General features: G+C 47.2%; 1 protein-coding gene across 1 annotated transcript in view; it reads left to right on the top strand.

The window, feature by feature from the left end:
• CHST12 (carbohydrate sulfotransferase 12) overlaps nucleotides 1–12,687 on the top strand; it is a 13,588-nt gene extending 901 nt beyond the window's left edge. Inside the window, exon 2 of the mRNA XM_026650715.1 lies at nucleotides 11,013–12,687. Within this exon, the coding sequence (XP_026506500.1) occupies nucleotides 11,107–12,366 (1,260 nt within the window). The 5' untranslated portion in view covers nucleotides 11,013–11,106 and the 3' untranslated portion in view covers nucleotides 12,367–12,687. The remainder of the gene's footprint in view (nucleotides 1–11,012) is intronic.
• The last annotated feature ends 3,817 nt before the right edge of the window (nucleotides 12,688–16,504 follow it).

Raw genomic sequence — 16,504 nt, 5'->3', positions numbered from 1 at the left:
GGGGGCTGCTGTGGTGGAGGAGAGAGGGAGAGACCCCCCTCCTTCCCAGCCCCAGCTTGGGGGCTGCTGTGGCAGGGTAGAGACAGCACATCCATCGCATTAGAAAGGTAAGACTACTGCTATTAAAATATGAGTTGTGTGCTTTTATTTGTAGAACAAAAAAAGTTTATTATTTTGTAGAACAAAAAAAGTTTATTATTAAGGGTTTTTTTTATATAGCGCTTTTATCCAAAGCGCTTTACAATAGTTAGCTAACGGTACAAACCACATTTGGAAAGATCATTAAGTGGTTCGCCGAGACCCTCAGCAATTTTCAAGTGGTCCGTGGAAAAAAAAGTTTGAGAACCACTGTCCTAGAGGATACTTGAGTGATGCAGTCATCTTCCTCCATAGTCCTAGCCCTGGCTGGCTGGGATGTGTTGGAACTCTGCACTTTCAAGTGCAGCCAAATAACATGTTTGTTTCAATACATTGTGTAATGGGTTTTGTAACTCAGTCGTGTGTTTCCTATATTAGCCCAGGTCATTTCCATGGCTTTGGAAACTGGCAGTCCCTAATTGGTCTTCACGGGTTTGTGGTGTGGTTAATGGATGGGGAAATCCCCACTCTGGTGTTTTTATGCTTTTCTTTTTCTCTCTGACTCTTAGGGTTATAATTTTAAAATAGCCCATTTGACATTTTAAAAAGCTTTCACTCTTGAGTTGGGACAGGGTATTAAATAGCCTGAGGTCTGTGCTCCCTCTTCTGGGCTCTAATGACCAGAGAACAGCAGACTTTGATCAGATACGACAGAAAGAAAAATGGTAAATTACCATTTTCCTGGGAAATCTTTGTTTTGATAAACGTGGGCTGCTGCAAGCTAGTGTTGCCATCAGAACTTGCCCTTTGCTAACCCACGCAACTACTAAGCTATAAAGCTACTAAGCTATAAAGCAATTTATTAATTGCACTGAAACCCAAGAAGCAAAATTTCAGTACAGAGTAAAATATCACAGCTGTAAATTATAAATACTAAATCTATAAACACTTGACAGTTGGCCTTACAAAAGGGGTTTCTAGTGTAAACTCAGACAATATGAATTGCAGCCTTCTGCAACCCCCCCGGGTATATAGCCCACACTGTGCTAAGATGCAATAGCAAAAAAACTTACTACACGACCCCAGGAATGGGGACCGAAGCCTGAGCCCACCTGATCCCTGCCACCCTGGGGGGGAGAGGGGCAAAGCCCCACTGCCTCGGGGGGGAGAGGGGCAAAAGCTGAAGGCCTAGGGCTTCAGCCACAGACAGGGGGCCTGTAACCTCAGCCCCACTGCCCAAGGCTGAAGCCCTCCGGCTTCCGCCCCAGACAGTGGGGCTCGGGCTTTGGCTCCTGGCCCCAACAAGTCTAAGCCAGCCCTGGCGACCCCATGAAAACAGGGTTGCGACCCACTTTGAGGTCCCAATCCACAGTTTGAGAACCGCTGCACTAGCGTAAGCCCGATTTGTGTCTGCACTAGGGGTTTGTATCAGTGTGACTACACTATGTAGTTACACTGATGCAAATTTGCCTTGTCTAGACAAGCCTTTACATTTTTGCAGCGTGGGGGAGAAGCAGTTTATTTTGAATGTTGGGAAAATAACCAAAACCAAGAAAGAATTTTGCTTAAGTCAGCACAGTCCTGGTCTGACTCTGATGTCAGAATCTGCTGAGTTTCCCCTCTTGGAGAAAGCAGATCACCAGAACTGAGTTGGTCTCAAACGTTTTACACCATATATTGAAATAAAAACCTGAAATGCGCTTGACTAAACATATCCTACTGGAGGTTTGGTGATTTATGAGTCAGGGGGCTGGATGGCTCAGGTGACGGACAGTAGAGTTCCCTGGCAGTCATTGGGGGAAAATGTGGTAAGTCTTGGCAAAAAATGCAAGCTACAATTTTTCTAAAGTCTCATGTCCTGTTATATCGTGCAAACCCCTTTCCCCCGCCAAAAAAAAATGTTAAAGGACCAGGAACAGAAGAAAATGGGTCATAGCAACAGCTCTTAAGCCCTATTGATGAGGGCCTGGTCTGCATCTTCAGCTTCTCTGGAGGGGAAAGTGTAGCCGGCAGTCCTAGGAGTGGGGAAGAGGGAGTCGTGGAATCCATTGCAATAATAACCACTGGAGTCAGTGGCCACTGACTCCTATGATAAACACCCCGGCTCTATGCCAGAGGTTAGGAGCCGCTGTCTCTGGTGGTTACTGTGACATCTGTGACTGTTGTCACCTGAGATAAATAGCCACGCTTACTAATGAGAGGGAGAGCCAGTCACTGGTTCCAGTCCAGGCCAGGTCAGTAGTAGCTAAAAGTTATTACCATCCGATGGCTGTTAACTGGCCTGTATGAAATGAGTTTGGTGCTCAGCCCGGTTCCCACTTGGCAGGCATCCACATCACAAATACCACCACCTTAATTGGCATTGAAGCGTATTCTTGCTGGCATTCTCAGCTTTGAGACCAAGGGCTGCATGGGCCATATAGTGTGAACTCCCTACTCACCTGTAGAGGTTGTCTCTTCAGGTTATGGCTCAGGCACCTATCTCAGAGCCCTGTTCTCTCTCTGTGTGTGTATATATAGAGACCTTTAGTCTCCAATGCTTTCAGCCTGGCATCTTTTATTTGTACTAAAATCACACTGCCACTGAAAAAGAGAGACAATAACAATTGACAGAATGTGGTTTTTTCCCTCGGCATTAGTTGGCTTAGTTTAACTAAGTCCCCTTATGGGTCTCTGATCGAAATCCCATCAGTGAATATGGCACTGCCCGAGTTAACAGGAGAGGATTTGGTTTGATCCTCCGCTGATCATTGCTCTGTATCTTGGAAAATCAATCTGTGCTCTGGCAGATGGCGTGCTGTCCCCTGGAAAGCAGGCTTGAGCCTTTGGGGTGGGCTGGGTAAAGCTGCCTGATTTCAGTGGCTTTCAAAATGAACATCCGTCCAATGATCCAGAGGGCTGCGAGCAGGGCCGGCTTTAGGAAGTGCGGGGCCTGATTCGAACAGTTTCGACGGGGCCCCGTCTAAACTTAAAAAAAAAAAAAAACACGTAAAAAAACCCCGCGGGGCGTGTATTCACCCGGTGGCGCTCCTAGTCTTCGGCAGTGGGTCCTTCACTCGCTCCAGGTCTTCGACGGCACTGAAGGACCTGCCACCGAAGACCCAGAGCGAGTGAAGGACCCGCCGCCGAAGTGCCGCCGAAGACCCAGAGCGCGGCCGGGTGAGTAAAAATTAAAAAGGAGCCTCTAGCCAAGGAACGGATTCTCGGCCACTTGCCCCCACCCCGGCGGCCCTGCCACTGGGCGTGGGGCCCTCTTAGGCGCGGGGCCCGATTCGGGGGAATTGGTGGAATTGGCCTAAAGCCAGCCCTGGCTGCGAGGGTTTGTTACCATGCTAAACACTGTGTTTTGGTAAGGCTAACACTTCCGTTACTTGAGATAGGGCGCCCTGGGGTGGGAGATTTCGCAGCAGTGCTGGCAGGCTGCTGTGGTTGCACCATGTTATGGAGGGTAGAGTTTGCAAGTGAATGATTCTCTTTGAAACATTATTATTATTATTTAATTGCATCCCGGTAGCGTCTAATGCCTCCAGCCAGGATTGGGGGAACGCACTATTCTGGGCACTGTACATACCCAGAATAGAAAACAGTCCCTGCTGCAAAGAATTCACAGTCTTACCGACAAGACAGGCCGACAGGTACAGACAAACAACAAAAAAGCAATTTGCTAAGCAGCAGCATTCCAAATCTTCCAGGAATGGGCTGAGACTGTGAGCCTAAGTATTGGCATATAAACACGCAAACATCCATGTAGTGGCGTTGGAACAATTTGTATAGTGGGGGTGCTGAGAGCCATTGAACCAAACTGTAAACCCTGTATATGATGGAAACCACTTCAAGCCAGGGCGTGCTGCCGTGCGTCCAGCACCCCTAATTCCAGCAGCCCTGCCTACACACACATTACAGTTTACCCCTCCTTTAGCCCCCTTTGCATCTTCCTAGGCAACTCTTAGATCCAGTCAGTCCTCGTCTTCACTAACCTCACCTAGAGAAATCTTGCAGAGTAATACCTGCCTTCTTACTCTTCAGAATGGCATGTATTCTATCCTCTTCCAACCCCTGCTGACGTACAGAACGAGAGGCTGAGTCCAAGACCCATATCTCAGTGCTTGGTGCTGCAGTGCAAAGCGATAGTTAGATCACCAGCCACTCCTGGTCATTGGCTCTTTCATACCTCATCAGTGCAAGCAAATGCATTAAAAAAAAATCCCTAAATGGTGAATTTTAAGTGTTTTCGGACAAACTGAGCTAAAACGCTGATACAAAGCCCTAATCTTTCACTGCTCTTCTGTTTATTAGCAAGTATTTAGCCTAGTCCTAATGGGGTAACCTAGTGGGTAGATCCAGGGGCTAGGTAATGGGATTCCTGCGTTCTAATCCCATTCTGTCACTGACCCACTGTGCCGCCTTGGCCTGTGTGTACTTCAGAGGTGCTGGGCACCTACCACCCCACTTGAAGTCAGTGAGAGCGTGGGTTCTTCGCATCTCTGAAAATCCAGACTGTTTCCTGGCTTTGAAATGGTCTTCCCAGAGAGGGTCTAGTTAAAGCTGGAGAAGCACTTTGAGAGCCCTGCGTGGAGTGCTGTCGAAATGCCAATTGGGATGATTATGGCAGTGTTCAGAGAGCAGGGACGAGTTTGTGGGTGTTTGGATGGCTAGTTTGGCCCCTTAGAGAAGGGGGAGGCCCATTTGAACCTGGATCTGAACTTCCCCACAGCTTGGGGATGTTCCGACCTGGGGATTTCAGTTCAGCCCCATCTCTGTCACTAGGCAGAGGATTCCCATTGGGGATGGATCATCCAGCTTTACAGCCACAGTCTGCCATTGGTGCAGCATTAAGCAGCTGTGCTGCAACAGAGGGGCCTGGTCTGTAGCCTGTCTGCATTGCTATGCATTTGTGGGGGTACAAACCCGAGTTGATCAATGATCTAAAAATCAAGAGAGTCCTACAAAATGTGGAAACTAGGTCAAATTACAAAGGATGAAGATAAACAAATAACAAGTATTTAGGGACAAAATTAGAAAGACCAAGGCACAAAATGAGATCAAACTAGCTAGAGACATTAAGGGTATCAAGAAAACACTCTACAAATACATTAGAAGCAAGAGGAAGACCATGGACAGGGTAGACCCGGAACAGAATGGGGAAGGGGGGGGGGGGGAAATAATAACAGAAAATGTGGACATGGCAGAGGTGCTTAATGACTTTTTGTTTCGGTTTTCACCAAGAAGGTTGGTGGTGATTGGACATCTAACATAGTGAATACCAGTGAAAATGAGGTAGGATCAGAAGAGGCTAAAACAGGAAAAGAACAAGTTAAAAATTACTTGGACAAATTAGATGTCTTCAAGTCAGCAGGGCCTGATGAAATACATCCTAGAATACTCAAGGAGCTGACTGAGGAAATATCTGACCCATTAGCGATTATCTTTGAAAAGTCATGGAAGACGGGAGAGATTCCAGAAGACTGGAAAAGGGTGCAAATATAGTGCCCATCTATAAAAAAGGGAAATAAGGACAACCCAGGGAATTACAGACCAGTCAGCTTAACTTCTGTACCTGGAAAGATAATGGAGCAAATAATTAAGTAATCAATTTGCAAACACCTAGAAGATAATAAGGTGATAAGTGAGTCATCATGGATTTGTCAAAAACAAATCGTGTCAAACCAACCTGATAGCTTCCTTTGACAGGATAACAAGCCTTGTGGATGGGGGCGGGGGAGTTGTAGACGTGGTATATCTTGACTTTAGTAAAGCTTTTGATACTGTCTCGCATGACCGTCCCATAAACAAACTAGGGAAATGCAACCTAGATGGAGCTACTATAAGGTGGGTGCAAAACTGGTTGGAAAACCGTTCCCAGAGAGTAGTTTTCAGTGTTTACAGTCATGCTGGAAGGGCATAACGACTGGGGTCCCGCAGGGATCAGTTCTGGGTCTGGTTCTATTCAATATCGTCATCAATGATTTAGATAATGGCATACAGAGTACACTTATAAAGTTTGCGGACGATACCAAGCCGGGCGAGGTTGCAAGTGTTTTGGAGGATAGGATTATAATTCAAAATGATCTGGACAAACTGCAGAAATGGTCTGAAATAAATAGGATGAAATTCAATAAGGACAAATGTAAAGTACTCCATTTAGGAAGGAACAATCAGTTGCACACATACAAAATGTGAAATCACTGCCTAGGAAGGAGTACTGCGGATCTGGGGGTCATAGTGGATCACAAGCTAAATATGAGTCAACAGTGCAACGCTGTTGCAAAAAAAAGTAAACATCATTCTAAGATGTATTAGCAGGAGTGTTGTAAACAAGACATGAGAAGTAATTCTTCCGCTCTACTCCGTGCTGATTAGGCCTCATCTAGAGTATTGTGTCCAGTTCTGGGCACCACATTTCAGGAAGGATGTGGACAAACTGGAGAGAGTCCAGAAAAGAGCGACAAAAATTATTAAAGGTTCAGAAAACATGACCTATGAGGGAAGATTGAAAAAATTGGGTTTGTTTGGAAAAGAGAAGACTGAGAGGGGACATGATAACAGTTTTCAAGTATGTAAAAGGTTGTTACAAGAAGGAGGAAGAAAAATTGTTTTTCTTAATCTCTGAGGATAGGACAAGAAGCAATGGCTTAAATTGTAGCAAGGGAGGTTTAGGTTGGACATTAGGAAAAACTTCCTAACAGTCAGGATGGTTAAGCACTGGAATAAATTGCCTAGGGAGGTTGTGGAGTCTCCATCATTGGAGATTTTTAAGAGAAGGTTAGACAAACACCTGTCAGGGATGGACTAGATAATACTTAGCCCTGCCATGAGTGCAGGGGCCTGGACTAGATGACCTTGCAAGGTCCCTTCCAGTTCTATGATTCTATGATGCTTTGGCTCACACGTGGGAAAAAGGGAAGTGTGCTTATCTCCAGGGCACATGTACCCAGAGCTGTGATACTGGACTTTGTTGTGGAGTTTTCCCTCTGCGCCATTTTTGTTTAGTTTACAAACCGGGGAGGGGTTTGGTTGCTGTTTTTGTTTATCCTGATTCATTTGGATGGAGAGCAGTGTCTCAAAGCAGATGCTGACCCCATGCTAACTTTGCATGCCAACAATCCCACGATTGCTCTTGACTTGTTTAGATTCTTCTCTTCCCTACAAATTTCCCATATGTAGAGAAAATTCACTACCGATGATTTCACAGTTTGTCTAACCAATCCCAGTCTCCGTGCCCATTGGGTGGGGTGCAGAACATGAGGTTCCATGAAGAACCCCCTCCTAGCCACGAATCCCAATACGCTTCAGATGTTGTATTTTAAATCAAATGTACCGTTGCCAGGTGCTGCTACAATTTGGCCGATGCTCTTTATTTTTAATTTCTCTCCCTTTACAACGTGGAATTGTTGCTGCCCTGAGAGGCCGTGTGTGTGTGAACTGGCTGGCAATCAACCTCAGCATTTTGGGAGGAAAGAAACCCAGCGCTGGTTTTGAAAAGGTTCCTTTCAGAGCTACTTAATGTGCACAAATGGTTTTGTTTTCATAACTGATGTGGATATGGTTTGTTTTGAGGCTGTTAAACAGAATGGGGATGTCAGCAGAAAGGGCTGCTTTTGTGTTTTAGGGGTTTTGGTTTTTTAATTGGTGCTTTTCTCTGTTGATAGCCCTAATGCTCCTCGGGAGTGAGATTGTGCAGTTAACACCTTTTTATTCACCTTCCTAAGTAACATCTCGTCCGAGAGAGAGGTTTTAAAAAAGAAAAATGATTCTTTCTCTCAAAATACTGGGAACTTTCTAACCACTCTAATGCGTTGCACTTCCCTGGCCCCTGCCTGCCATCCATCCAATGATCTCAAAGGGCTTTACAAAGATTAATGAACTAAACAGCATAATTACCCTGTCATAATACTCACCTACATTGTACCTATTTTACAGATGGGGAAACTGAGACAGGGAGGCCAAGACCAACATTTTCAAAAGTGGTCACTTATTTTGGATAGGTCAGTTTTTGGGAGCCCAACAAGAGGCCGGTTTCCTCAAATGTTGAGTGCATACAGCGCCCATTGGAAGTCAGTGGGCGCTGAGAGTGCTCAAGGTGTCTTGAGTTGAGCTTCTAAAATCAGAGGCCACTTTTGAAAATTTGGCTACAAGTGACGGGCCCAAGTTCCCATAGGGAGCCGGGAATAGACTCTGGATCTCCTGACCTTCTGCTTTAACTGCAAGACCATTTTTCCCTTGGCTGCTGAGCCAAGCAAGCTGCATTGCTATCCTGCTGGCTGCAAACATGACTCTGCTCAGAATTGTTTTCTTTGTACATGTGCATGTAGTGCTATTAATATCAATGAGGGGGACGCATCACATGTATTTTGCAGGAAGTTAACTTGTGCACAAATGCTCACAGTGTTACCGCTACTTGTAAGCTCTTTGGGGCAGGGATCATCTATTTTGGTCAGTGTTTGTGTAGCACCTACTACCACGGGCTCCTTGCCCATGACTACGGCTCCTAGGTACTACAGCTATTCAAAGAATAATACTAATTGCTTGGGGTTTATGAATTGAACTTCCAAATGTCACCAACTTAGTCCCAGCTCAGTTGTTTGAACTGTTGTCCTGCCCTCACTAGTTTGAGTTGACCTTCATGAAAGGAGCACTGTCTAAGATGCTTCTAAGGTCCTTTAAGGAGCAGACCGAGTGGCCGAATAGTCTCGATATACTGCAAGAGGGCAAGGAGAAGATTTATTTGCAGTTGATCGGGGTGAAGATCAGGAGTGATGACCTTTGAACGACACTAATCCCCAAAACCTCGGTTTTGTTTACAGAAAATAAATAGAATTTTAGGAGGAGGGGGGAAATCATGAAACTTAAAAGTAAATAAATACATTAGTTTCAGTGCAAACAGTTTGGATTTTGTGAGAGCTGAATGCTGCAGAATCCAGCTCCTGCATCATGACTAAGATGTGAAATTGACAATAAACAGAGCTGGCCAGTTTCCCCATCCATGCCGAGTGAGGTGCAAAAAGGCAACTCAGTGTCTCTCTCCCCTCTTGTGTATTATTATTGATCATTTGTATTACAGTAGCATCCAGAGGCCCCAAGTGAGATGGGGCCCATTTGTGCTAGGCACTGTACAAACCCATTATAAGAGAGAGCTCCTGCTGTAATGATTCTATAGTCAAAACAGACAGAAAGTTGATGGGAGGGGGAACAGAGGCCCAGGGAGGTGAAGCTACCACTCAGGGTCACACAGCGGGTCAGTGGCAGAGGTAGGAATAGACCATGGAGAACCTGAGTCCCAATCCAGTGTCCTGTCCACTGGGCCATGCTGTCTGTTCCTTGCTCCCTCCTACCTTCCATTAAGCCACCGGACAGGCTTTGCTTGTGGGGCAGTTCTGAGCTCTCAAGCTTTTTCCCCGCTGCTGGTCTGACTAAGTGAAGAGCTAAATTGGGGAGGAGCTGAGGCCACTGCATTCAGCTTGCTTGGCTCCCCAGCCCTCACCTTGCATGGATCCCCTGATTAGAAAAAATGCATCCGTGCGTGGGAGTGGGGTATACAGCTGTTTCCCTTCCACAAACCTCCCTCTGGGACCATGTGTGCAGCTAGTGAGGGGAAGTTAGGAAATCTGGGTTCTGTTCCCTACTCTGACACAATCTATGTTGACAGACGTTGGGCAAGTATTTTAACCTCTGTGCTTCAATTTCTCTATCTGTAACTGGGATAGCACCGCCTGCCACGGGGTGTGTGAGGCTTAGCTAATATGGCTTGGATGCTATAAGAAATGCAAAATATGTTGGGCCAGACAAGAGGCCCCCCCCTGCTCAACACATTCCAGAAAAGCAGGAAAGGTTTCTCTTGGCTGGAGCAACCCTGAAGCTGCATGATCTCAGTAGTCATACAGCCAATGTAAAACCCTGAGGAATGTTAAATCGGATTTTTATCCAGGTCCCTTTATAAATTAGAGGCAAGTTTGGATTAAATCATAGGAAAAACTCCTTGTGGCAAAAGCAAATAGACAAGGGAGTAACTGCCAAGAGAGGTCATTGAGTTATCATCCGTGGGATACATTCAAACGGAGATTAGATAAAGCATAGCACCGGGCCAACTCACAGTCCATAGAGGAAGGTGAATTTTGACCTCTGATGTCCCCAGCAATGACACCCTTCATGCCCATTCAGCTGATAGAATCTCGATTTTCAACACAGTATTGTGGCTTTAGGGGCATCTGAATGAAGGAGGTCAGACCACGTTATGGGATTGCTAGCGTCAAGTATTCAAAAATCATGAGGCAGGCCCCCGACATGAATAATATTGGTTTAAAAAATGAGTTTAAAAAAAATAAATTCTGGCTAATTTTTACTTTTTCTGCTTTTTGAGACTTCGGGGTTTATGTTTTCAAGCTTCTCTCATGAGGGCTGGAATCTTATTTTTATTTTTTTTGTAATGGAAGTGGAGAGTCTCAAGTAATCACATGACTCTCGGAGCTGGAGTCCTTAAGAAAAACACCGACTGTTGCAACACTCACGATAAAATTGCAGGAGATGACAACTGACTTTGACTCCAACAATCCTCTAATGTAGCCAGAGCCCTCTCTTGGCAGAGCCTGTCCGCACTAACCTGGATGCATGCAGCACCATGCCTAAGAGCCGGTTACTTTCACTTTCTGATCCCCAACCGCCTGCAACCCAGTAAGTGGGGTAGCAGCAACTGGTTATGCTGTCGACTTGTACGTCTGATGCTGGGCCACATCAAGGGGAAAGGCCTGCATTTAACCCCGTGAGGGCCAGTGGTCTGTGTGTAGTTGGGTGGGAACAGGATGTTTCATACAGCACTTGTCACACAAAACCTTACGGTGAGGAGTACGTATGGCCACATGGAAGCCGTTACCCTGCAGGGTCGCTCTACATCAGAGTGCTCAGGAGACTGACTAACTTTGGTTTTTGTACCCTTCCAGGCTCCTTGTCAGCAGCACAATGTGGTATCCCAAGCACCATTGTGTGAGACTGAGGTGAACTTAGGAGAAAGAGACCACACCAGCAACAGCCAGGATGACCAAAGCACGACTGTTCCGCCTCTCGGTGGTGCTGGGTTCCGTCTTCATGATCCTGCTGATCATCGTGTACTGGGACAACGTGGGGACGGCTCATTTCTACCTGCACACGTCCTTCTCCAGGCCTCATGCCCTGGGCACTCCGCCCACCGCTGCTCAGGATGAAGACCGCGAAGACTTGTTGGACATGGATGAGTTTTTAGAGAAGCTACTGAGTTCTGGCCTGAGGCAGAATGGTCCCTTGAACAGAAAGATGGAGCAGGCCCCACTTCAAGGCTCCAGCAGGCCTGTCTTGGACAATCTGGAGGAGAATGTGAGAGGCTATGACTGGTCCACCCGCGCTGCCAGAGTGAGCCTGGACCAGGAGAAGCTGCAGGCTGAACGGCGGAGGATGCTGCGGGAGTTCTGTGCCAATTCCAGCTTCGCCTTCCCCGCTAAGGAGCGTTCCTTTGACGACATCCCCAACTACGAGCTGAACCACCTGATCGTGGACGACCGCCACGGCATCATCTACTGCTATGTCCCCAAGGTGGCCTGCACCAACTGGAAGCGGGTGATGATCGTGTTGAGTGAGAGCCTGCTGGATCAGGGTGTCCCCTACCGGGACCCCCTGGACATTCCCCGAGAGCACGTCCACAACTCCAGCACCCACCTGACTTTCAACAAGTTCTGGCGCCGCTACGGGAAGTTCTCCCGCCACCTCATGAAGATCAAGCTGAAGAAATACACCAAGTTCCTCTTTGTACGCGATCCCTTCGTGCGGCTCATCTCTGCCTTCCGCAGCAAGTTTGAGCTGGAGAATGAGGAGTTCTACCGGCGCTTTGCCATACCCATGCTGAAGCTCTACTCCAACCACACCAACCTCCCCACCTCTGTTAGCGAGGCCTTCAGGGCGGGCCTCAAAGTCTCCTTCCCTGACTTCATCCAGTACTTACTGGACCCCCGGACAGAGAAGATGGCCCCTTTCAATGAGCACTGGAGGCAGGTTTACCGCTTGTGCCACCCGTGCCAGATAGACTATGACTTTGTTGGGAAGCTGGAGACCCTCAACGAAGATGCAGCTCATCTGCTGCAGCTTCTCAAGGTGGACAGGCTCCTCCACTTCCCCCCCAGCTACCGGAACAGGACTGCCAGCAGCTGGGAGGAGGACTGGTTTGCCAAAATCCCTCTGGCCTGGAGGCAGCAGCTCTACAAACTTTACGAGGCTGATTTTGTACTCTTTGGCTACCCCAAACCAGAAAATCTGCTTAAAGACTAAAAGCAATTGGAAATTGGAGGAGGGGGAAGGGGGATTACCAAAAATATTTAAAACTTCACAATATCCTCCTCTTAATCTCCCAACCCAGGAAGATAAAATTAAGTATATTTTTTCTACTCATCCCCTTCCAAATTTGCAAGAATCCAGGATACTCCAGCCAGCTGTGCATCACCAGAAGACCCCCCACCCTCCCTTTGCAATCGGAAGACTTCCTCTTTCAGTCTGTCGGCTGTGTCCTTCGGTTGCTTTTTATTAATACTTTTTAAAAATTAATATATTTAAAATATTTAATACAAATTGCGTGTTGTGGTGAAGGGAGAGGTGGAGTAAAAAACAATGCCCCTGCCCCTGTGTGTTGTCTCAGTGCTGTTGTGTGCTGTGGAGGCACTGCTTCTGGGAGTGCCTGGGGTTTACAAAACACTCGAGGCTAAACTCCGAGCTGGTGTGTGCAGGCACTGCCCCATTGATCTTAAGGCACTTGTCCCTGCTTATGCCGAGTCTGGAGGATTCTCTGCACCTTGAGGTCTTTAAACCACAATTTGAGGACTTCAATAACTCAGACATAGGTTAGGGGTTTGTAACAGGAGTGGGTGGGTGAGATTCTGTGGCCTGCGTTGTGCAGGAGGTCAGACTAGATGATCATAATGATCCCTTCTGACCTTAAAGTCTATGAATTTGGCCCCCAGTAGGTTATATTGAGCATGACGTTGCACAGCTGGAGTACAATCAATGACAGGATGGTGCATGGGGACCAGAGCAGGTGACTGGTGAATTGGCAAAGGCAGGTCGGGCAAAGAGAGCGGGTCTGGAAGAGGGGATGGGACACTTGGGGCCCAAGTGTTAAAGACCCTTTCCTGTTTCAGGAAGAAATTCTCCCTGGGCCTGTGTGAGTGTATAGGCATCGGCGGGAGTTTCACCCATAGGAAGTCCAGATCACTTATAAAGCCTTTTTTCCTCAGCGGTAGTGTGGCAGTTCAGTCAAACTGTGTGCATGGTACGGCTGTGTTAACAGCATCCTGTTCTGTGGTAACCGCGTGGGAGTGAGCTGTTATCTCAGATCTGCCATTATTAGTGCTCTGAGGCTCTATTCCTTCGCTCTTTTATGTGGTCGTTTCTACCTGTCCACATGCTTGTGTGCTGAGCTTGCTCCTGGATGAAGCCGTCTGCAGATATCAGCAACTGGGTTTCAGATAAACAAAAAGCAGCTAAACAGAGAACAGCCACCTGGGAGCATCAATCCATCTAAGTCTGGGTGTTTATTTTTAGGGCCAGGCCGCTTGACCCTATCATTGGCCTCTAATTCAACACAGGCAATCTCTAGACATGTGATGCATTCACAGCCCCAAACTCATTAAGAGAACATGGCTGGGATACTTACTGCCAGATGAGTGTTAAAGCAAAGCAGAGAGATGTGTTGCCATTGCTCATGACATGATGTCCTAGTCCCCTGACTCTCTGTTTACACCAAATGATTGATGTAGGTTTAATCATCTGCTTTGATGGACACCGCTGCAGGGAGTGATGGTTGCTTGCCGTGCCAGAGGCATGTGGGCTGTTCCCAAAAGACATTTATGCTTTTAAAAATATTCTAGTCTCTGGCTGAATCTTTCTTTCATCGCTCTTACTAAATAAGGACTTGCCATCCAGCACTCTGGATTGGCTGGTGAACATTTTGTGGGCTGCAGTATTTAACCCTTTCACGGGCCTGTAAGTGATATTGGTAACTTACCTGTTGCTCAGCTCCTCAGATGCTACCACCATGCCTGGCCTCATGATCTTACCTTATTTCTTACCTTTATTTCATTTTCCTTCCAGGGGCGTCTGCAGGCATGGATCTCTCCTTCCGTCTTCTCTGGCTCTCTCCAGCCCTCCTTACATGTTCTTGTGTCCTCCTGTTGCTGCCTCCCAGATGTTCTGCTATTGCCTGCCCTCCCCTCCTTTCTGCTAGATATGCTCCTGGCTCCAGTTCTTGATAAATACTCAGCCACTGCAGTAAACTTGTCACCTGCAAGTGAAAGGTTGAAACCTCGTGGCCAGACTAGAAATGGAGGGTCTGATTCTGATCCTGCCTGTGTAGTTACACGAGTGGGAGACCAGAATCAGGTCCTCGGAGTGTTTTTCAGCCCTCCATTGCACTGGAGTGTTTGAGAGTGAACTGAAAAGGAAGGGATAAAGGGAAGCGAGCGTTTCCAAGCTTTTTTTAAAAAAATAAATCAAGTCTGACTTCATCACTTGTTAATTTTTTCAATCCCCAGCAAATTGCTGTGAAGTTGAAAGATGCTCAAGAATCTCATCTTGTTTAATGAGTAGTAATGGGGGTCTCTTGATGATTCCCAGCTCCTTAATTTCTGGAGGGCGGGGTAGCTAGAGTCGGTCAACCCTGCTTTTTAAAAATACATTTTGGATGTTTTCATCCATCTTCTGGGCAATTATTTTTTTACCCTGGTGAATTTAATGGGTGTCAAATATTTGTGGATATGAGAGGCCGGGAATGTAATGCAGACTTAGTGCTAAACATACCATAGACATCATGTGCCGTATGCATTTCCTCCTATTTCCCCCACACAGTCCACTGGGGTCTCAGCTAAGATCACCAGAGGCATGTTGCTTGATCCAGACAGAGTAGAAATGGGTTGCTAGGCGGTTGCTGTTGCGACTGTTTTCGTTAGTGCAGTGTCATGTTCGATGGCAGTGGGCTGGTTTTGCAATTGGCAGGGAGCTCATGAAACAGTTGCAAACCCCACATTGCTGATGTTCAGCAAGACTTGAATGGCAAACTACTCCACCCTCTCAGAGCCCAGTGGTATTTTCCCAGAGAGATGGGGAGAGGTTCTCCCCTCCACCACAGCCTCTGTGCCCCATTCCAGAGGCACAGCTGGCCAGGGGACATTATCCTTGGTGCTGAGTCATCCCCACACTGCTTCTCTAATCCTCCCTCAAGCCCCGGGTTGGGGGAGGGGGATGCCAGGGGAGTCTCCATAGTGTGGCATGCTAAGGAGATTCTGTACTGCTCCAAGTTATGGAGCAACTCTTGGAAGGCTGCTGCAAATGAGAGCAGCATGAGGCTCTCCAGTTTATGCCGGGGGCCTCATCAGCAGCCCAGAATCAGGAAGACACAAGGGTGGTATGGAGATCCCTTTGCCTCGCCACCCCTGGGCTGTTTATTTTCTGCTGTGCCTGCTGGAGAAAGAATTCCCGTACCTCCCGCTCCATAAGTCTAGGATGTGGCTATGGTTAATTCCATTCTACTGCGTGAAAGCTCCTTGGAGTCGGAAAAGCCAAGTAGCAGGATGACTGTCACAGTTGGGACTGAGGGGGATGTCTACACTAGGCGCAGGAGGCGTGATTCCCATCTCACATAGACATGCTAGACCTCGAGCTAGTGTGCTAAAAATAGTAGTACAGTTGTGGTAGCATGGGGAGCGGTGGCACAGCTAGCCACGCTGAGTACGTATTCATGGGCTTCAGGCACCATTAGCCCATGCTACAGTGGCTACACTACTCTTCTTAACACGCTAGCTCAAGGTGAGCATATCTGATGAGCTGGGAATCAGCCCCCTAGCTTGTAGTGTAGACATAGCCACAGGCCTGTGAGGTGCTGAGCACTGTCGGCACCGCTGGTACCAATGGGAGTTTAGGGTGCTCAGGACCTTACAGAGTAGAGCAATAAAGCTTGAAATTTGACCTTCCGTAGGACATTCATCTGGCAGGAAATGGCCTCCAGTTTCAAAATATCCGTTCATTGCTGCTGTTTTGCCTCTCCCCCTCTGCTGCTGAGAAATTGTGGTTAAAAGGCCAGAGATTCTACGGACAGCGCCAAGAACCTTGGGGTGACACAGCTGTGTTCCCAGAGCCGAGTTATGGACCCTCCTGCTTTGTGAGTGTGGATGTGGGTTTAAGCCACACACTTCTTGGACTGTTCTGATGATGCAAACGGGGGCTGTGGGGAGTACAACCAGGCATGTTAATTTCAGCTCCATTAGAAACCCAGGGAAGCCAGGCCTGGCAAATGGAAAAGGACTGATTGGTAGGGGAAGAAATCTTTTTGAGCACCTGTACTGATACTGTAACCAATAGAGGGGCTAAAACCTTGGCTGACTGCAATGCTTGAGACAGCTGTAATGGCAGTACTAATTTC

The sequence above is a fragment of the Terrapene carolina genome, unplaced genomic scaffold (genome assembly GCF_002925995.2).
Source record: "Terrapene carolina triunguis isolate 2854851 unplaced genomic scaffold, T_m_triunguis-2.0 Scaffold93, whole genome shotgun sequence".
NCBI lineage: Eukaryota > Metazoa > Chordata > Testudines > Emydidae > Terrapene > Terrapene triunguis.
The sequence above is the reverse complement of the archived record's forward strand: the minus strand, read 5'-3'. Positions and strand labels throughout refer to the sequence as shown.